Here is a 22,550-nt window from a genome sequence, read left to right as displayed (position 1 = left end):
CCTCTCTCGTTTTGGCAAACCTGATTTTTCATGTTAGACATGTAACAAGCAAATGTTTAACTATGCCACGGCAACCTCCACTGTTGAAATTCTTTAGCTCTCCACTTCATTCCAACTTAACACCATCCTGTGTTGACATGCCCCTCTTCCAGCCATTCAATCTCCTGGTTGTCTCTGACAAGAAAAAAGCTGAACTCTAAACATTCATTTGAAGACACTGGTGAAAAACAAGCCTCCAGGAATTGACAGGATACCAACTGAGATGTTTTAACAAACCGTTGTAGCACTGAAAGTGCTCACTCGTATATGCCAAGAAACTTGGAAGACAACTACCTCTTTGAAAGAAACCGATTCCTAAGAAGATCCAACTGAATGCAGAAATTATCGAACAACATCATTAATACCACATGCAAGTAAAATTTTGCTGAAGATCATTCAAGAGCAGTTGCAACAGTATATCAACAGAGAACTTCCAGAAATTTAAGCCAGGTTCAGAAGAACGTGGAACCGGAAATGTCATGGCTGATGTCAGATGGATCCTGGCTGAAACCAAAAGAATACCAGAAAGATGTTTACCTATGTTATATTGACTGTGCAAAGGCATTTGACTGTGTGGATCATAACAAATTATGGATAACATTACGAAGAATGGAAATTCCAGAACACTTAAGTGTGCTCATGAGGAACCCATACATAGACAAAAAGGCAGTGTTTTAACAGGGGAAGGAGATACTGTGTGGTTTAAAGTCAGGAAAGGTATGGGTCAGGGCTGTATTCTTCCACTATACTTATTCAATCTGTATGCCGAGCAAATAATCTGAGAAGTTGGACTATATGAAGAAGAACGTGGCGTCAGGATTGGAGGAAGACTTATTAACAACCTGCGTTATGCGGATGACACAACTTTGCTTGCTGAAAGCGAAGAAGACTGGAAGCACTTACTGAAGATCAAAGACCACGGCCTTCAGTATAGATTACACCTCAACATAAAGAAAACAAAAATCCTCACAACTGGACCAATAAGCAATATCAGGATAAACAGAGAAAAGACTGAAGTTATCAAGGATTTCATTTTATTTGGAACCACGATCAACACGTGTGGAAACACCAGTCAAGAAATCAAAGGACAGATTGCACTGGGCAAAGCTGCTGCAAAAGACCTCTTTAAAGTGGTAAAGAACAAAGATGTTACCTTAAGGACTAAGGTACGCCTGACCCATGCCATGGTGTTTTCATTTGCCTCATATGCATGCAAAAGCTGGACAATGAATAAGAAAGACTGAAGAAGAATTGATGCCTTCGAATTATGGTGTTGGCAAAGAATGTGGAATGTACCACGAACTGCCAAAAGAATGAACAAATCTGTCTTGGAAGAAGTACAGCCAGAGTGGTCCTTGGAAGCAAGCATGGCGAGACTACATCTCACACACTTTGGACATGTTATCAGGAGTGATCAGTTCCTGGAGAAGGACATCATGCTTGGTAAAGTGGAGGGTCCTCAAAAAAGAGGAAGACCCTGCATGAGATAGATTGACTCAGTGGCTGCAACAGTGGGTTCAAGCATAGCAATGATCATGAGGATGCCGCAGGACCAGGCAGTGTTTCTTTCTGTTGTACATAATATAGCTGAGTTGGAACTGACTCTAAGCCACCTGACAACAACAACGTTCATCAACAACCACAACAGCTCTGAGTGCCTGTTACAAATGAGTGAAGAGCAGGCACACAGGTCTAGTCTTACAAGAGGAAGAGAAGTAGGTTGACCAAAACAATAATTTGACAAAAATTAATATTTCCATCTTGTTTTTCCTGTATCACATATTGATAATTTTAGGCAGCACAGGGGAAAGTGTTACTGTTTTTAATGTGCCCATAAATATTTATGTCAATTTTTTAGGTTTAACATCCCCCTCCTCCATTTCTTTTTTTGAATTCCTGTATTTATACAGTTATGACTGCTTTGCTATTTGGGGATTTTTTTTTAAATCAAATTTCAATTTTCAAATTTTGTTTGGATGTAACAATAGGTAAAATGTCCATAAATCAACAAGAAAACCAAAACCAAACCCGTTGCCGTCGAGTTGATTGCAACTCATAGCAATACTGTAGGACAGAATACAACTGCCCCATAGGGTTTCCAAGGAGTGGCTGGTGGATTCGAACTGCCAAGCTTTTGGTTAGCAGCTGTAGCTCTTAAGCACTGCACCACCAGGGCTACATAAATCAACAAGAAGCTACCAGACAAGTGGGCAGAAACCTACTGCCTAGCCTTTTAAGATCCTGTATGGTAATGAAAGTCTTTGAGGTAGCAGCAATAATTGTTTTATGATGTAAATCAAAGTAATGGATAATAAGCCTTCATAATCTGCAAGGTCTTCAGATTCCTTCATAACCTCATATTACCACTCTATGCCCTTCACGAGGCAGACATTTTGCCAACAGGCATTTCGCTCATGACTAGTCTAAGCCTAAACTTGTCCTTGAATCTGCATGAAGTTTTACATTTGTTTCATTATAGATAGCTTCAATTATGAACTCAAAGTTTTCATTAAAGACTTTTATCAAGTCTAGTTTCATTATGCCCTTCATGCCTGTTGATTTTAGATACCACAAAAGGTCTAAGTCAAAAAAAAAAAAAAAAAGGCCCAAGTCAACGCTCATCCTTGGGATTCTAACTACCATAAGACTCTGAACATCTTTTCTGACCCCATTTCTCATCCCTGCCCAACTCCTGATCTTTCCACCTGTGCCCTCTGAAACTCAGTCATTAATAGAATCACCTTCTCTGAACATTTTCTTCACCCTCTTGCTCTAAAACTTGGTTCTTCAGCCCTCTCAAAAGAAAGATGTTCTCTCTCCCAAACTTCACTACTACTGGGCCTTGAGGCGGAGAAGATGACTTTCTTGCTCTTTGTTACTCCTTCCAGACCATTCTCCCTCCTTCCTTCACATTGTCGTTAGTTGTCAAGTCAGCACCAACTCATGGCAACCTTACATATAACAGAACAAAATATTGCCCTGTCCTTTGCCATCCTCACAATTTTTGGTGTGTTTGAACCCACTTTTGCAGCCACCATGTAAATTCATCTCATGGAGGGTTTCCCTTCACTTTACCAAACACGATATCCTTCTTCAGTAATCAGTCTTTCCTGAAGAAATGTCCAAAGTAATCAAGGCGAAGTCTCACCATCTTAGCTTCTAATGTGCATTCCGGCTCTACTTCCTCCAAAACTGATTTGTTCATTCTTCTGGCAGTCCACAGTTTATTTAATATTCTTTATTCAACACCACAGTTTGAATGCATCAATTCTTCTTCTGTCTCCCTTTTTCATTGTCCAGTTTTCATGTGTATATGAGGTGATTAAAAAGACCATGGTTTGAGTCAGGCACACTTTGGCCATCAAAGTGACATCTCTATTTCTTAATACTTTAAAGAAGTCTTTTGCCATAGATTCACCCAATGCAGTTTGTCCTTTGATTTCTTTATTAACTGCTTCCAAGAACAATGATTGTTGATCCACGCAGAATGAAATCCTTGACAACTTCAATTTCTTCTCCATTTATCATGATGTTATTTGAGTCCAGTTGTAAGGATTTTTATTTTTTTCTCGTTCAGGTATAATCCACACCAAAAGGCTTAGTCTTTGACCTTCATCAATAAATGTTTCAAGCTGTCCTCATTTTTGGCTACTAAGGTTGTGTCATCTGCATATTGCAGGTTGTTAATGAGTCTTTCTCCAATCCTGATGTTGACATGGTCTATATAATACAGTTTCTTGGATTATTTGATCAGGATACAGAATGAAAATGTATGGTGAAAGGATACAACCCTGCTGCACGCCTTTTCAGATTTTAAACCAGGCAGTATCCCTTTGTTCTGTTCAAAAGACTGCCTTTTGATCCATGTACAGGTTCCTCATGAGAACATTTAAGTGTTCTGGAATTTCTATTCTTCTCCATAAACCACTCATTTAAATTTTACAACATCAAACTACAGCACTACCTTCCTCTGTTGCAGTGTTCTAACATTTCCCTTCCACTCCATCCCTTGAATATATTAGCTCCTGACATTCTGACAGTCTCAAACCTTGTTCTTGTCATAATCATCAGTTGACTTCGATATCCAAATAGATGACTCCTCCAATACTCTGATGCTCAGTGCCTTGACCTCCACTCCTTCAATGATTTTGTCCTCCAGCTAACTACAGCCACTTCCTATCATGGTCATACCTCAACTGTTGTCATTACAAATAACTATAGTTATGCCCTCTCTCATGGACTTGCTCTTATTTTCTTCAGTTTCATTCAACACTAGTGACCGAAAACCAGACGAGTTGTGGAATGACATCAAGGACATCATCCATGAAGAAAGCAAGAGGTCACTGAAAAGACAGGAAAGAAAGAAAAGACCAAGATGGATGTCAGAGGAGACTCTGAAACTTGCTCTTGAGCATCCAGCAGCTAAAGCAAAAGGAAGGATTCATGAAGTAAAAGAACTGAACAGAAGATTTCAAAGGGCCTGTAGAGAAGACAAAGTAAAGTATTATAATGACATGTGCAAAGAGCTGGAGATGGAAAACCAAAAGGGAAGAACACGCTTGGCGTTTCTCAAGCTGAAAGAACCGAAGAAAAAATTCAAGCCTCAAGTTGCAATAGTGAAGGATTCCATGGGGAAAATATTAAACAACACAGAAAGCATCAAAAGAAGGTGGAAGGAATACATAGAGTCATTATACCAAAAAGAATTAGTCGATATTCAAGAGGTAGCGTATGATCAGGAACTGATGGTACTGAAGGAAGAAGTCCAAGCTGCTCTGAAGGCATTGGTGAAAAACAAGGCTCCAGGAATTGATGGAATATCAATTGAGATGTTTCAACAAACAGATGCAGTGCTGGAGGTGCTCACTCGTCTATGCCAAGAAATATGGAACAGAGCTTCCTGGCCAACTGACTGGAACAGATCCATATTTACGGCTATTCCCAAGAAAGGTGATCCAACCAAATGTGGAATTATAGAATATCATTAACATCACATGCAAGCAAAATTTTGCTGAAGATCATTCAAAAACAGCTGCAGCAGTATATCGACAGGGAACTGCCAGAGATTCAGGCCGGTCTCAGAAGAGGACGTGGAACCAGGGATATCATTGCTGATGTCAGATGGATCCTGGCTGAAAGCAGAGAATACCAGAAGGATGTTTATCTGTGTTTTATTGACTATGCAAAGGCATTCGACTGTGTGGATTATAACAAACTATGGATAACACTTCGAAGAATGGGAATTTCAGAACACTTAATTGTGCTCATGAGGAATCTTTACGTAAATCAAGAGGCAGCTGTTCAGACAGAACAAGGGGTTACTGAATGGTTTAAAGTCAGGAAAGGTGTGCGTCAGGGTGTATTCTTTCATCATACCTATTTAATCTGTATGCTGAACAAATAATACGAGACGCTGGACTATATGAAGAAGAATGGGGCATCAGGATTTGAGGAATGCTCATTAACAACCTGAGTCATGGAGACGACACAACCTTGCTTGCTGAAAGTGAAGAAGACTTGAAGCACTTACTAATGAAGATCAAAGACCACAGCCTTCAGTATGGATTACACCTCAATATAAAGAAAACAAAAATCCTCACAACTGGACCAATGAACAACATCAGGATGAACGGAGAAAAGATTGAAGTTGTCAAGGATTTCATTTTACTTGGATCCACAATCAAGAGCCGTGGAAGCAGCAGTCAAGAAATCAAAAGACGCATTGCATTGGGCAAATCTGCTGCAAAGGACCTCTTCAAAGTGTTGAAGAGCAAAGATGTCACCCTGAAGACTAAGGTGTGCCTGACCCAAGCCGTGGTATTTCCAATCACATCACGTGCATGTGGAAGCTGGACAATGAATAAGGAAGACCGAAGAAGAGTTGACACCTTTGAATTGTGGTGTTGGCAAAGACTACTGAATATACCATGGACTGCCAAAAGAACGAACAAATCTGTCTTGGAATAAGTGCGGCCAGAATGCTCCTTAGAGGCAAAGATGGCGAGACTGCGTCTTACATACTTTGGACATATCGTCAGGAGGGATCAGTCCCTGGAGAAGTAGGTCATGCTCGGCAGCGTACAGAGTCAGCGGAAAAGAGGAAGACCCTCAATTGACGCAGTGGCTGCAATAATGAGCTCAAGCATAACAACGATTGTAAGGATGGCGCAGGGCCAGGCAGTGTTTCATTCTGTTGTGCATAGGGTCACTATGAGTCGGAACCGACTGGACGGCACCTAACAACAACGACGTAGTTATGCCACATGATAGGAAATAAATTCTAGAAAAATTAAGGTGCCTTCCACCTCACTGAAATTTCTAGGGGTTCAATGGTGTGGCTCATGTTGCAATATTCCTTCTAAGGTAAAGGATAAGTAGGTGCATCTGGCTCCCCCTACAGCCATAAAAGAGGCACAATGCCTAATGGATTCTGGAGCCGACATATTCCTTTGTTTATCGAGTGACTGGAGAAGCTGCTAGTTTTGAGTGTGGGCCAGAATAAGAGAAGGTTCTGCAAAAGATCCAGGCTGTTGTGTAACCTGCTCTGTCACTTGGGCAGGACACGGGGATACTGCATGGTTTAAAACTGGAAAAGGCATATAGCAGGACTGTATACTTTCGCCATGTTTATTGAATCTGTATGCTGACCAAATAATCCAAGAAGCTGGATTATATGAAGAAGAATGCAGTACCAGGATTGGAGGACGGCTCATTAACAACCTACCCAACAAAAAAAAACCAAACCCACTGCTGTTGAGTTGATTCTGACTCATAGTGACCCTAGAGGACAAAGTAGAACTGTCCCATAGAGTTTCCAAGGAGCACCTATAGCTGCTGACTTCTTGGTTAGCAGCTGTAGCACTTAACCACTACGCCACCAGAGTTTCCTTAACTACCTAAGACAACAAAAAATTATAATAACAAAAAAATAAAAAAAAGAACAACCTGGGATATGCAGATGACATAATCTTGCTTGCCGAAAGTGAAGATGACTTGAAACATTTACTGATAAAGATCAAAGACTATAGCCTTCAGTATGGATTGCACCTCAGCATTAAAAAAAAAAAGAAAAAAAAACTCACAACTGGTCCAATCAGCAACATCATGATAAATGGAGAAAACACTGAAGTTGTCAAGGACTTCATTTTGCTTAGATTCACAATCAACGCCCATGGAAGCAGCAGTCAGGAAATCAAAGGCTGTGCTGCTGTGGGCAAATCTGCTGCAAAAGACCTCTTCAAAGTCTTAAAAAGCAAAGATATCACTTTGATGACTGAGGTGCACCTGACCCAAGCCATAGTGTTTTCAGTTGCCTCACATTCATTTGAAAGCTGGGCAATGAATAAGGAAGACCACAGAAGAATTGGCACATTTGAATTATGATGTTGACAAAAATATTGAATAAACTATGGATTGCTAGAAAAATGAACCAATCTGTCTTGGATGAAGTACAGCCAGAATGCTCCTTAGAAGTGAGGATGGCGAGACTTTGTCTCACTTGCTTTGCTGTCAGGAGGAACCAATCCCTGGAGGACATCATGCTTGGTAATGTACAACAGGGTAAAAAAGGGGAAGATCCTCAGTGAGATGGATTGATACAGTGGCTGCAACAATGGGTTCAAATATACCTACTACTGTGAGGATGGCACAGGACTGGGCAACATTTTCTTCTGTTTTACATAGGGTTGCTATGAGTCGGAGCCACCTCAATGGCACCTAACAACATGGTAATTACATGTTTAAAGAAACTGCCAAACAATTTTCCATAGTGGCTGTACCATTTTGTATTCCCATCAGCAATGTATGAGAAATCCAATTTCTCCACGTTTGCCTGCATTTGGCATTGTCACTATTTTTATTTTGGTTGTTCTAATGGGTATGTAATATTATCGTGGTTTTAAATTTTCACTTCTCTAATGGCTAGTCCTTGGAAACCCTAGTGATGTGAAACATCTTTTCATGTGTTTATTTTCCATCTATATACCCTTTTGTCTCTTCATGTCTTTTACTCATTTTAATTGGAATTTTGTTGTTTTGTATATGTTCTAGACATAAGTCCTTTGTCAGATGTATAGTTTGTAAATATTTTCTGCCAGTCTATAACTTGTCTTTTCATCCTCTTAACAAGGTCTTTCACAAAGCAAAAGTTTTAATTTTGATGAAGTCCAATTTGATTCTTTCTTTTATGGACTGTGCTTTTGGTGCCATTTCTAAGAACTCTCACCAAGCTCTCAGTTCCAAAGACTTTTTCCTATGTTTTCTTCTAAAAGTGTTATAGTTTTATGTTTTACATTTTTTAAATCTATAATCCACTTTGAGTTAATTTTTGTATTAATTATGAGGTTGAGGTCAACATTTTTGTTGACATATCTTTCTTTCATTGAATGACTTTTTACCTTTGTAAACTTAGATAGGCATATTTGTGTGGATCTATTTCTGGATATTCTAATCTGTTCCATATATTTATATGTGTATCCTTCCACCAATACCACCTGCCTTGATTATTGTTAGCTATAAACCCAAAAATCAAACCCATTGCCACTGAGTCTATTCCGACTCATATTGACCCTACAGAACAGAGTAGAACTGCCCCATAGTTTCCAAGAAGCAGCTGGTGGATTTGAACTGCTGACCTTTTGGTTAGCTCTTAACTACTGCATCACCATTGTTAGCTGTATAATGTCTTAAATTTGGGTACTGTGATTCCTCCTGTTCAATTCTTTATTTTTCTCAAAATTGTACCTGTACCTTTTCACATAAATTTTAGAATAATCTTGTCTGTATCTATAAAAAGCATTTAATAGGAACCATGTTAAATCTATATACAAGTTTGGGGAGAACTGATTTTTAAATGTTGATTCTTTCAATCCATGCACATAGTACGTCTATTGATCTACATCTTCTTTGACTTCTTTCCTCAGTGTTTCTCATTTTCAGCATACAAGTCCTGTATCTGCTTTGTTAGATTTACTAGATCTTTACCTAAGTTTTGTTTTGGAGTAATTGCCAATGTTCTATTTTTTATTTTGGTTTCCATGCGTTTATTGCTAGTACATAAAAGTATAGTTGATTTTTGTCTGTCACCTTATATCCAAAGATCTTGCGGAACTCACTTATTAATTCTAGAAGTTATTTTTTAGATTCCTTAGGATTTTTAAACATTTTTCCTTTCATTAAAAAAAATAAAATTCACTCATTCAACGAGTTGTTAGATTTCTTACTTGTGCCAGGTACTGTTTTAATTGCAAGGTGTGTAGGTGAGTGAAACAAATAAGTTTCTTGACTTCATGCAGTTTAGATTCTAGGGGACAGAGAAGGACTATAAGCAATTAAATAAGATAATTTCAAATAGTGGTTAAGGACTACAAAGAAATTAACAGAGTAACATACCAGAGGGGTAGATAGCCTGGAGCAGACTCCCTGAGGTAAAGACTTCTCAGCAGAGATGTAAATAAAGGAGTTAGAGAAAAAGGTTGCAGTAAGGTGTAAAAGCCCTAAAGACCAGAAGGAGCTTGACCTGAGGAAGAACCCTAAGGTCACTGTGGCTGACACAGTAAAGAAAGTGGCACAAAAAGAGATAGACAGGAACCACTTCAAGTAGGGCTTTGTTATCAATGGAAGTCATCTGAATTTTATTCTAAATAAGACGGGAAGCACTAGAAATAGCGACCTGATAGAAGCCCTGGTGGCACAATGGTTAAGAGCTCAGCTGCTAACCAAAAGGTCAGCAGTTCAAACCCAACAGCAGCCCCTCTGGACAAAAGACCTGGCAATCTGCTCCCGTAAATTTTCAAACCACCACTTGTCTGTCAGTTTGTCATACCACGGTGGCTTGCGTGTTGCTCTGATGCTGGAAGCTATGCCACTAGTACTTCAAATACCAGTAGGGTTACACATGGTGGACAGGTTTCAGCGGCACTTCCAGACTAAGACAGACTGGGAAGAAGCACCTGGAGATCTATTTCTAAAAAAAACTGGCCAATGAAAAACTTATGAATAGCAGTGGAACACTGTCTGATATAATGCTGAAACACGTGCCCCTCAGGTTGGAAGGCACTCAAAAAATGCCTGGGGAAGAGCTACCTTAGGCAAGGAATGGCATCACATTCATCAATAAAAAGAACATTTCAAGATCTATCCTGAAGTACAATGCTGTCATTGATAGGTAATATCCACATGCCTACCAGGAAGTCCACTTAATATGACTATTATTCAAATTTATACATCAACCACTAACGCCAAAGACGAAGAAACTGAAGATTTTTACCAACTTCTACAGGCTGAAATTGATCAAACATACAATCAAGATGCATTGATAATTACTGGCAATTGGAATGCAAAAAGTTGGAAACAAAGGATCAGTAGTGGAAAATATGGCCTTGGTGATAGAAACACCAGAGATCACATGACAGAATTTTCCAAGAACAACAACCTATTTGTTGGAAACACTTTTTTTCAACAACATAAAAGGTGAGTATACACATGAACTGTGCTGGACAGAATACACAGGAATCAAATCGACAACATCTGTGGAAAGAGATGATGGAAAAGCTCAATATCATCAGTCAGAACAAGGCCAGGGGATGGCTACGAAACAGGCCATCAATTGCTCACATGCAAGTTCAAGTTGAAGCTGAAAAAAATTAGAGTAAATCCACAAGAACCAAAGTACGACCTTGAGTATACTCCACCTGAATTTAAAGAACATCTCAAGAACAGAGTTGACGCATTGAACACTAATGACCAAAGACCAAGTGAGTTGTGGGACATCAAGGACATCACACATGAAGAAAGCAAAAGGTCATTAAAAAGGCAGGAAAGAAAGAAAAGACCAAAATGGATGTCAGAAGAGACTCTGAAACTTGCTCTTCAATGTAGAGTAGCTAAAGCAAACAGAAGAAATGAAGTAAAACAGCTGAACAGAAGATTTCAAGTGGCAACTCAAGAAGACAAAGTAAAGTATTATAATGAAATGTGCAAAGATCTAGAGTTAGAAAACCAAAAGGGAAGAACACACTCGGTATTTCTCAGGCTGAAAGAACTAAAGAAAAAATTCAAGCACTGAGTTGCAATTCTGAAGGATTCTATGGGCAAAATATTGAAGAGCACAGGAAGCATAAAAGAAGATGAAATGAGTCACTTTACCAAAAAGAACTGGTCAACATTCAGCCATTTCAGGAAGTAGCATATGATCAAGAGCTGATGGTACTGAAGAAAGAAGTCCAAGCTGCACTGAAGGCAGATGGATCTTGGCTGAAAGCAGAGAAAACCAGAAAGATGTTTACCTGTGTTTTATTGGCTATGCAAATGCATTTAACTGTGTGGATCATAGCAAATTATGGATAACAATGCAAAAAATGGGAATTTCATAACACTTAATTGTGCTCATGAGAAATGTGTACATAGACCAAGAGGCAGTCGTTCAAATAGAAAAAGGGATACTTACTGCATGGTTTAAAATCAGGAAAGGTGTGCGTCAGGTTTGTATCCTTTCACCGCATTTATTCAATCTGTGTGGTGAGCAAATAATCTGAGAAACCAGGTTATATGAAGAAGGTGGCATCAGGATTGGAGGAAGACTCATTAACAACCTGTGATATGCAGATGACACAACCTTCTTTGCCAAAAGTGAAGAGGACCTGAAGCACTTATTGGTGAAGATCAAAGGCTACAGCCTTCAGTGTGGATTACACCTCAACATAAAGAAAACAAAAGTCCTCACAACTACACCAATGAGCAACATCATAAATTGTCAAAGGTCTCATTATCTTGGACACACAGTCAACATCCATGAAAGCAACAGTCAAGAAATCAAACAATACATTGCATTGGGCCAATCTGCTGCCAAAGAACTCTTTAAAGTGTTAAAACGCAAAGGTGTTACTTTGAGGACTAAGGTGCATCTGACCAAAGCCATGGAATTTTCAGTCACATCATACACATGTGAATACTGGATAAGGAATAAGGAAGACCAGGGAACAACTGATGCATTTGAATTATGATGTTGAGGAGGAATATTGAATAGACCTTGGACTGCCAGAAGAATGAACAAATCTGTCTTGGAATAAGTACAGCCAAAATGCTCCTTAGAAGCAAGGATATCCATACTTGGTCTCAAGTACTCTGGACATGTTATTAGGAAAAGACCAGTTCCTGGAGGACATCATGTTTGGTAGAGGGTCAGTGAAGACGACAACGACCCACAATGATGTCCAATTTCACGTTTATTAACCTAGCCTGAATTTTAATTCTTATCAATCCAGGGGGCTATATTAAGGAATATTTTCCTAAGTAAAGACCTCTGATTAAAGCTTAAATCTCACTGTGAATCTTTGAAATTTAACTTGAAAGAGTACAAATAAGATTACCAAATCTGTAAGCCATCTTCAATTAGCATATATATGTATTAAATTTTGTGAAATACTCACTGGTTTTCAACTTTCAAAGTACTATTTCATATGGGACAGGCCTATGTCTTTCATTCATTCTCTCCTGACATTTTCTTTACTTTCGATCCATTTCTGAGGTAGCATATAAATTTTCGACATGATACAAAGCATCACTAACTGAATACTCATTAGAGGACTGGTCAAATGAGTATTTGATGCTGATTGTTCACTGCTAATGTGTTTTTTTTTTTTTAATGTGTAGAAATACAATTGGTTTTTGTATATTTATTTGGCTAAGCTTTGTTTACGAATTCTCACAAGTTTTTGGTTGTGTCCACTGAATATTCTACATATAAGAACTTGTTATCTACAAATAAAGATACCTTTACCTCTTCCTTAAAAAAAAAAGTATGCCGCAACCAGTACTAACCTTACTTTAATAACCACAACGAAGGACAGTCGGATTTATGAACTCTTAACTGATCAGAAAACCTAGCCGATTTCTTCAGGCACCAGCCGGCACAATAAAACAATTTCTCCTCGGTACTAGTTTGAGTTCTTTTCCTTAATTTCTCCCTCTTCTCGAGTTTTCGACACTTTTTAATTAAGATTTTATACAAATAGGTCTTTCTTGAGCTTTCACGAGAAGCCGGACCCGGACATAACCAACACAGAACAGCCGGCGGTGACCACCTCCAGAGCGTCCCACCCGGGCTGCTCCACCGCGAGCCCACCTATGACTCGACACACACGGCCCAGTGACGCGAGCATCGCCGCACGCCGGCACTGGAGGCGGCCGCGCCTGCGCGGCAGCGACGGGGCAAAGCGAGGGGTGGGTCCGAGCGCAGCCGGGGGCAGTCTGCGAGTGGAGGCGGAGGAGGGGTGCTGAGCTGGGAATGTCGGAGTAAGGAGAGCGCAGAGGGGCGGGCCTTTCCGGAGGTTCCTACGTCCCTCACTTCCTGTTTGCTGGGTCTTCTGCATCCGGGTCAAGGGTATTCGCCTTGCTTTCCACTCGCCGGCTGCTCCTCTTGGCACCCTTCGTGTCAGCGACTCCTGACTTAGCCCAGGACCGGATTTTACCCCCGTCCTGCCGGAGCCTGGACACCCACACCTGCCCCGAGGAGAGGCGCAGCGTTTAAGCCTGGGGCTCCTTAGGGCCACGGCGAGCAGTGCTGTTCCTTACGCGCCCCACGCTCTCCAGCTCGAGCTCGGACTTGGATGGGTCCCCCTGCACGATAAATGTGGCTGCTGAGGCAGCATTGGCGGTGGCCAGTTCCGCTGCTGCTTCGCGCCAAGTTCGCCTCGGTCCCGGGGCTCTCCTGCCGCTTCTCGGGGCTGCCGCCGCCCTCTCCGTACCCTCTGGCCCTGGCCTTGCGGCGCAGCGACAATGGACAAGATCCTGGAGGGCCTGGTGAGCTCTTCGCACCCGCTGCCCTTAAAGCGGATGATTATACGGAAGGTGGTGGAGTCGGCGGAGCACTGGCTGGACGAGGCGCAGTGCGAGGCCATGTTTGACCTGACGACCCGGCTCATCCTGGAGGGCCAGGACCCTTTCCAGCGGCAGGTGGGACACCAGGTGCTGGAGGCCTACGCACGCTACCACCGACCAGAGTTCGAGTCCTTCTTCAACAAGACCTTTGTGTTGGGCCTACTTCAGCAGGGCTACCATTCGCTGGACAGGAAGGACGTAGCCATCCTGGACTACATTCACAACGGCCTGAAGCTGATCATCAGCTGCCCATCGGTGCTGGACCTCTTCAGCCTGCTGCAGGTAGAGGTGTTACGGATGGTGTGCGAGAGGCCAGAGCCGCAGCTGTGTGCCCGCCTGAGTGACCTCCTGACCGACTTCGTGCAGTGCATCCCCAAGGGGAAATTGTCGATCACCTTCTGTCAGCAGCTGGTTCGGACGATAGGCCACTTCCAGTGTGTGTCCACCCAGGAGAAGGAGCTGCGGGAATATGTCTCCCAGGTGACAAAAGTGAGTAACTTGCTGCAGAACATCTGGAAGGCCGAGCCCTCCACACTGCTGCCTTCCCTGCAAGAAGTTTTTGCAAGCATCTCTTCCACAGGTAAGGCCGTTGTGTTTCAAGAGAATACCTCTTGGAAGTGCAGTATTGCCGCACCTTCACACGCATACAAGCCATGATTGCTTTTCTAGTTTGAAGATATTGATAATGGATACGCTCAGCCAAAATTTTCCCCATCCTTTGTAGGCAGTGACTTAAATACCTTAAAAAACAGGCAGCGTTCCCATCAGCAAGATTGAGAACGTCAAGGCCTAAGATCTGGCACTAAAGTTGCTTAATTACCCTGCCTCTGCGGAAGTTATTGAATGCTTTGATGACATGCTGTATAAAGCTTCGGTTTACTAGTGACTAATGGTAGCGTAATAGTGTTTCCCATATTATTATTGTAGTGACTCTTATCGTTTTGTGTAATCAGGTTTTTCTCCCTGTTTTGAATTCTCCAGTTTTTGTATTCACAGACTGTGCAGTTGGTTTTATTACTGGACTATCCCAGTTAACTATACAGTGCATTGACGTTTTCTGTCTACGAGAGTGTGTGTGGAAGGGGATACAGGTGGCAGAATGAGAGAGAAGGGAGGAATATGAGGTCTTAAGTGTTTTTATGTGTTAGCAATTGCATCTGTGAATTGCATCCTGAGAAGGGGGAGGGAGGGCAAGTGATACTTGGTAAGAAAATACTTTCCAACCCAGAAATTTTATCAGTCAATCTACAGTCTTTGTTCAACCTTGGAACTTCCAAGTCTCTAAGTTGTGAGGAATCGGTCCAAAACCATATCTACCTCCTCTATGTCACTTGGTACAGCCGGTCTCCCTGATTAACCACCAGTGGGGACTTTTATCGTGAGAACCAGAAATACGGATATTTTAACAAGCTCCATGCATTCTGATGAATTAAATATGTTTATGAAAGAATTACCAACAATATATACGCGATGTCTGAGTTAGGTTTTGTTGTTTACATTTTTCTTTGTAATTTTTTTTTTGTGTTACCTATCTTGTCATTGCTGTTAAGTTTCCCCAGAACCTTTTCAACTGTAGCAGTAAGGCTCTAATACTGGATTTCTGTACTTTTTATGTAGTTTAAACAAAGTCCCAGAAAATATTCACCTTAATTTCTTTTTGTCGAAGAGATTTAAAAAGTCTTCTTTAGGACAGTGTAACCTGACTACTGTAGTTAATAGTTATAAATTCCTTTGGAGGGTCTAAAGTGGAAATTGAAATGATACTTTGTATTTTTTTCTGATTTCTGTTTTACAGATGAATGTTTTAGCACAACAATAACACAATATTAAAAAATGCAAAAAATAAAGTAACATGTACTAAATATAGCAATAGTGAAAAATAGTTTTTATATTGTAATAGTTCTGTCCATGGAACGAGTGGTTATTGCTACTCTTAGTCTATCATTTTTGTAATTTTACTTTCTTTGTATAAGTTAGAGTCTGCCATGAGGTGTAGTATAACTGCTTCCTAAGTTACTAATACCTTTGCTGCAAAATTTTTTTTTTTTTTTTGGTAAAGTGTTTTCTCTCAATACTTGAACATCCTTGCCATATTCCTTTTTCTTTTTAATTTAAAAAACAGATGCGTCATTTGAACCTTCTGTAGCATTGGCAAGCCTTGTGCAGCATATTCCTCTACAGATGATTACAGTTCTCATCAGGAGCCTTACTACGGATCCAAATGTAAAAGATGCAAGTATGACCCAAGCTCTTTGCAGGTACTTCTTCATAGCACTATGAATGGTAATTTGTAGATTTGGGAGGAGATATTTTCAGTTATATTTTGTGGGTATTGAAAGACTTAGTGGAATATTTAAAACTGAAATCATAAAATCAAATATATAACTGTCTAAGGATACATAAGAATTTTTCAAATCAATTGGAATGGGTTTTTCACCCTATTATTTCCCTGATAAGGCATCGGAGTAATTCACAAATCCATTTCCAATTTAGCTTTTTTTTTTTTTAATTCTGAAAAAAAACACACATATACACTTACTGTACATTCAGGAGTTACTTGGATTATCATAATATTTTACTAATTTCTTGCGCATTATCGTTTCCTGCAACCCTGTTTCTTCCCTCTGGGCTCACTTTTTTCCTAGCTAAGTACATGCTTTACTTTCTTTTTCAACCAGGATATGTGAGTGATATACTCTTCGCCCTTGCCTTTTTGAAATGTCTTTCCCTCCCCACCCGCCAGAGTCTTAAGTAGATAATTTGGCAGGGTACAGAATTCCAATTTGATAGTCATTTTCTTTTAGCAGTACTGCGTGTGCGTTTTTTGTCTGACATCTGTTGTTGCTGGTGTGAAGTTGACTGTCAATCTGATTCTGATTCTTTTGTGGGCAGGGCTTCAAACTGGTTTGAACCCCTGCTGAGAATTTGCATTTCTAACAAGCTCCCCACTGAGAATTTACATTTCTAACAAGTGTCCAGGAGGCTATTCCTAAGAATCACCTGGGGATCTTGCTAAAATGTAGATTCTGATTTGGTATATCTAGGGTGGAAATGCAAATCCTCAGCAGGGAACCTGTTAGAAATGCAAATTCTCAGCACTCATGAAGCAGCTCGAAGGCCTGATTGGGGTAGTCAGCTTTTCTGGTAGCTTTTATATTTTTTTCTTTATCCTTGAAGTTTTGCAGTTTTATTCTCACGTTTCTAGGTGTAAACTTATTATACTTTGCACTTGCTTGCTTTCATTAATTCAATCATTCATTCATTTATTCAAATCACATGTATTGAACAAGGCAGTGTTAAAAACATCCTTGAACAAAGCAAGTAAGAATATCTGCCCAGTTGGGCTTATTTTCTAGTGAGAGGACAATAAGTTAATAGATTTCATTGCTTTGAAGATGCATCCTCATTTCAGAAGTGTGAAAATGTGGAAATGCAGTCGTTGTTATCTTACCTAGTTTAATTGGCAGGACTTTTCCTGTCTTAGTGGTAGTTTATGGAAACTGATTAAGCATCTTAAATTCGATTTTGTTTTAGATTTAATACAATAAGTAATGGAGTATGTTGAAAGGGGGATAGAGATTGTTGGAGTGGGACAGTGGCTTGCAATTTTAAATAAAGTGGTTTAGGAAGGCCTCACTGAGAAGGTGACTATACAGTAAAGACGTGAAGAAAATAAAAAATAAACCCTGTAGCTCTCTGAGGGGAAGAGCATCAGTTATGTCTTACAACTCACTGATTTTCTCCTCAAAGATGCCCATCTATAGAGCTTATCCCACTGAGTTTATTTCAGTGACTGTATTTTTCTAGTTGAGACTTCCCTGTCTACCTGTCCTTTGTCTCCTGTCTGCCAGTTTTTTTTTTTTTTTTGTAATATTTGGGTAATTGTTTTCCTGTTTTTTTCTGTGTGTGCGTGCATGCGTGTGTGCATGTATAGTACATTTACATAAAATGTAAGGATTTGGAACAAAATGGTTTCTGTGCACCTATTACAAAATTATGGTTATGAGGTAAGTATCTATGTTGAGTTCTCAGAAAGCTACACATATACTCTCTAATATACATGTATACTCTCACTGTCTATAATACAAACTGTAGGGACTTTGATTTTCCCACATTTTCTTGCCCTTTTTGCTCCAAAATTTAAAAGCCATTTCTCTTCTAGCTTTTCTTTCTTTTTCCTTTTGCTGCTAAACATAATTGAATCAACTTGCCTGTAACTTGTAGTTGCAATATCTTATTGCTCGTTCTCTCGTTAAATTCCAGAGATTTGTGAAAGTGCTTTGTATATTGGAGAAATGGCTATATAAACAGGTATTATTGTTCCTGTGTGTGGCTCCTAACCCTTCTGTTTTCAGTTTATGGTGATCTTGTCATATCTGGTGTCATATGTTTTTATTTTCATCTTTATATCTTTGTATTCACTGTTCTAGAAATTCTAGAACTCCTATGGCACTATGTTATTAGGATTTTCTTCCTACACATGTTCTTTTTATTTTCCCTTTTCCCTTAACTATCACCTTATCAATTCTGATTTATATGTGGTTGATTTCCAAGTCTTTATATGAAGTTCTTATCCTTCGTTTACTCTTAAGAAGCACACTTACCCATCTCTCCATAATGAAACTCCTTCTATGCCCTGTAGCAGCAGCACTACTTTGTCAGTATCACTGCAACAGTGCTTGCGTTTCTTTCTCTTTGGGTTGAATATGTCATAGGAAATTGTATTCCTGTGGATATAGCTGAAAGTGGGATTAAATAATAGCTAACATTTCCCTTCCCATGCCATAAGTCATTTAATACTCACCACAAACTTCTGAGGTAGGTACTGTTGTTGGCCTCCCAACAGCACAAACAGATGTAAGTAATTTTCAACTCCATCGTTTCTTTCATTCCAGTGAATTAACATAATTAATAGGGCCTTTGGATTCTTTCTTTAAGACATTTCTTAAAATGACCCTTTTCTGTCCAAGTACCTCAAAGTTAGACATTCATTGTTTTAACAGAGTTTTCCAGTCGGTCTTTTTGCCAGCAGTGACTTATGTCACTTCTTTGAAAGTCATCCTGACCTGCTTATTTTTCTCCTCTGATCAAGAAGACTAGTGACTTCCACAGCTTCATGAATCAAGTGCAAATTCCACTTCTTGGCATTCAGCACTCTTTAAGTAGTCTTAACTTTTTCAGCTTTTTAAAAAACTGTCATATCCCCTTACTTATGAATTTATATTGTTTTCAAAATGTACTTGGAAATTAATTTTTACCTGTTTGTGTTCATGGGAAGATGTGATCCAGTTTGTATTGCATTTTCAGTTTAGTCCACATAATCCTGTTTAACCTATATGTGCCTGAAGTAAGTATTCTTACTTACATGGAAAATGTAATCAAACGGGGTCTCTGTTACAAAATAATAGTGTTTATTTTTACCATCCTCACACCCTATACTTTCCCATACTCTGTATTCCCCAAACTAAACACTTACACTTTACTGTCATTTTTTTTTTTTTTGATTGTTTATACTCTCTCCATGCTATAATCCAGAGGACCACAAATGCGTATGCATATGGGGTCCAGGCAGGTAACACTAATAAATGAAATAAGGCCTGGTGTAAGTGAAATAATAGGAAAAGAGAATAGTGGGGAATGTGGTTAACTGAGGCATACAAGCGCCTTCTAAAATACAAAGCTTATACCCAACTCTAAATGTCTACTGCCACAGAAGAATTTGATCCCAGTTTTGTTTGATCTGATTTTTTAAAAGAAGCTGAAATTTAGTTTTCTACTTGAAATTTCTCAATATTTAAAACACTGGGACAAATAAGACTAGGCTGGATCAACCCTGAATCTGCCATCTAAAAGTGAAAATTGGTCTTATTCTCCATAAATTAAGATTAAATCCATCTTGTGGCTTTTTATAATATTGCCGGTTTTAATGTTAAGGTTTTAAAGTTGTATGCAGTTTCTTAACTACAGAAAGAAATGGTTTCATTTATTCAACAAATATGAACTGCTTAATACTAGTTGTTGTTGGTGTCATCGAATTGCTTCTGACTCATAGTGACCCTACAGAACAGAGTAGAACCACCCCAGAAGGTTTCCAAGGCTGTAATCTTTACGGAAGCAAATTGCCACATCTTTCTCTCGTAGAGTGACTGGTGAGTTCAAACCACCAACCTTTCGGTTAGCAACTGAGTCCTTAACCACTACACCACCAGGGTGCCTTCCCTCTAACTAGACATTTTGTCAAATGCTGGGGATTCAAATACAAGTCAAGTAAGGAAAGCAAGATCACTGCTCTTGAACTCACAGTCTTATGGAGCAGATAAGACAAAAAAAGTAGATAAATTACAACTATAATTAAGTGTTCTTTAAATAAATTAGTACATCAGAGTTAAGTAAAGTGTTCTTAGAATTCAAACTAGTAGGAATCAATACATAGTTTATTGTATGGAATACAGTACATATGATTACTATATGATCATAGATATAAATCCTTGTGACATGCCTGTGCCTGAAAAGATTTGAACATACTCAAACCCAATCAAACTGAAGCAGAACCAAAACATAATTCAAGTGTACCAAAAAATATTACATTGCATTTCATTCTGTCAGACCTTAGTTAAAATAAAGTACCACTGTTTGTACGGAAACCCTGGTGGCATAGTGGTTAAGTGCTACGGCTGTTAACCAAAAGGTCTGCAGTTTGAATCTACCAGGCCTTCCTTGGAAACTTTATGGGGCAGTTCTACTCTGTCCTATAGGGTCGCTGTGACTCAGAATCGACTTGATGGCAACAGGTTTGGTTCTTTGGTTTGGTTTATTAATTACATGACTTTTGAAAAATTTTCTAACTTTTCTTGCCAGTTTGAGGGCAGAAAACTTATCTTACTAGCCATTACATTCCCATTGCCCAACACAGCAAAAAACCCAAACCAAACCAGTCGCTGTCAAATTGATTCCGACCCATCGAGTTCCTGGGCAGTGCAAACAGTTAAGCATTCAACTACTAACCAAAAGGTTGGCAGTTTGAACCCACCCAGAGGCGCCTGGAGAGAAAGGCCCGGTGATCTGCTTTCAAAAGGTCACAGCTTTGAAAAACCTATGGAGCGCAGTTCTACTCTGCAATACCTGGGGTCACCACATACATTTAACACAGTACCTGGTATATAACACGTACTCAGATCAGGGCTGTGAACCAGTTCAGCCACTGCTAATAAGTGAAACTGGAACAGACCTGAATTTTTAAAATTTGGGTGACCCGGAACCATAACTGAAGCGGGAAAAATTACAGTTAGAAGCCTTAGAATGGGAGACTCAGAAGAGGCGTGGTATGCCTTTTCAGGAGCCTGATGCCTGAGAGTGGATTATTGCCGGGACTGAGAAGAGTGACTCACATTCAAAGCAGTACGCTGCCCTTGTTTTCTAAGAAGGAGATTAGGTTTCTAGCAGGGCTTGACCCCGTAATTTTTCCCATTCTGGTTATGGTTCTGGTTCACCCAAATTTAAAAATTTGGGTTTCTTCCCGTGTTGCTTCCTCGGTCTTGATTAAACTGGTTTGAAGCCCTGACTCAAATATTTATTGAGTGAAGAGCCTCAAGTTTGTGTTATCTCTAACATGATGTTGCTTCAAGGTGGCCTTGAGATTGGGTTCACATGGAATGAGGAAAGAATGGAGGCATATGAGATGGGGAGCCAGAAATGGAGAGGATAGAGGAAAAGGCTGGCTGGGTGATGAGGAATGATGAAAAACCATAGCCAAATGGAAATTTCCGCTGTGCCTACTGACACCCTTGACCAGTGCTTCCCTTAGACCTGAGCAAAAAGGAGACTCTGGCCTCTGATAGTGCCACTCCCCACATTACAGAGAGTTCACAGAACAAGATGTGCCCATGCATACCCCTCCTCTAGACCACATCGTTTCTGTATATGTTTATTTATTTTCTTTTAAACAAAAATAGTACAATGTTGAGTGGTTTGTTACTTTTTTTTCTTTTTTAATTCAACATCTCATATCTTTTCATGTAGATTCATATAGACCTACCTCAGCCTTTAAAACTTTATGTATTGTCCCATAGAGTCAGTATCATAGTATATTTAGCAGTTTTCTTGTTAATGGGCATTTAGGGTGTTTGCAGTTTTTCCGTATGGAAACAATGCTGCAGTGAATATATTCCTTGTATAAGCAAGTATACCTCTACTTTCCTATTCCATGTATATATAGTGGCCACAACCTTATGACCATTAGCAGTTGGAAAATGTAGAACAGCTCTCGGGGACTACTTTAATGAATTATAACCACTGTTGGGAGATGGCCAGAAAAACAAGAAAAAAAAAATTGGGTGGTGAATGGAGGGAACATACAGATAACTTTTAGTTGACATGCATTTTGGACTTTGGGACCACTCTAAACATCTGATGGAACAATTTAATTGTAAAACCAAAAACTTAAATAAAGGTAATACCCTGGTGTTTGTGTAGATACTTATAACATAGCTGTTGTGGGGGAAAAAACATCAATTTTTTAGAAGCCAGCCCTTTTAACATGGTAGTTGCTCTTTTGATAGCATATTTATGTAGTATTTATATCTGACATTTTGTACAGTTAAGGGGTTTCTTGTAATATGTTAGTATTTGGTGGA

At 39.6% G+C, this 22,550-nt stretch overlaps 1 protein-coding gene across 2 annotated transcripts in view; it reads left to right on the top strand.

Annotated features, from left to right (window-relative positions):
* The first annotated feature begins 13,329 nt into the window (after positions 1-13,329).
* USP38 (ubiquitin specific peptidase 38) overlaps positions 13,330-22,550 on the top strand; it is a 42,359-nt gene continuing 33,138 nt past the window's right edge. The window contains exons 1-2 of one of the 2 annotated variants that reach the window (XM_049905781.1): positions 13,330-14,497; positions 16,040-16,175. In XM_049905781.1, the coding sequence (XP_049761738.1) occupies positions 13,816-14,497; positions 16,040-16,175 (818 nt within the window). In that variant the 5' untranslated portion in view covers positions 13,330-13,815. The remainder of the gene's footprint in view (positions 14,498-16,039; positions 16,176-22,550) is intronic. The other variant, XM_049905780.1, reaches the window with a different exon arrangement.

This window comes from Elephas maximus, chromosome 13, assembly GCF_024166365.1.
Source record: "Elephas maximus indicus isolate mEleMax1 chromosome 13, mEleMax1 primary haplotype, whole genome shotgun sequence".
Taxonomy (NCBI): Eukaryota; Metazoa; Chordata; class Mammalia; order Proboscidea; family Elephantidae; genus Elephas; species Elephas maximus.
The sequence above is the reverse complement of the archived record's forward strand: the minus strand, read 5'-3'. Positions and strand labels throughout refer to the sequence as shown.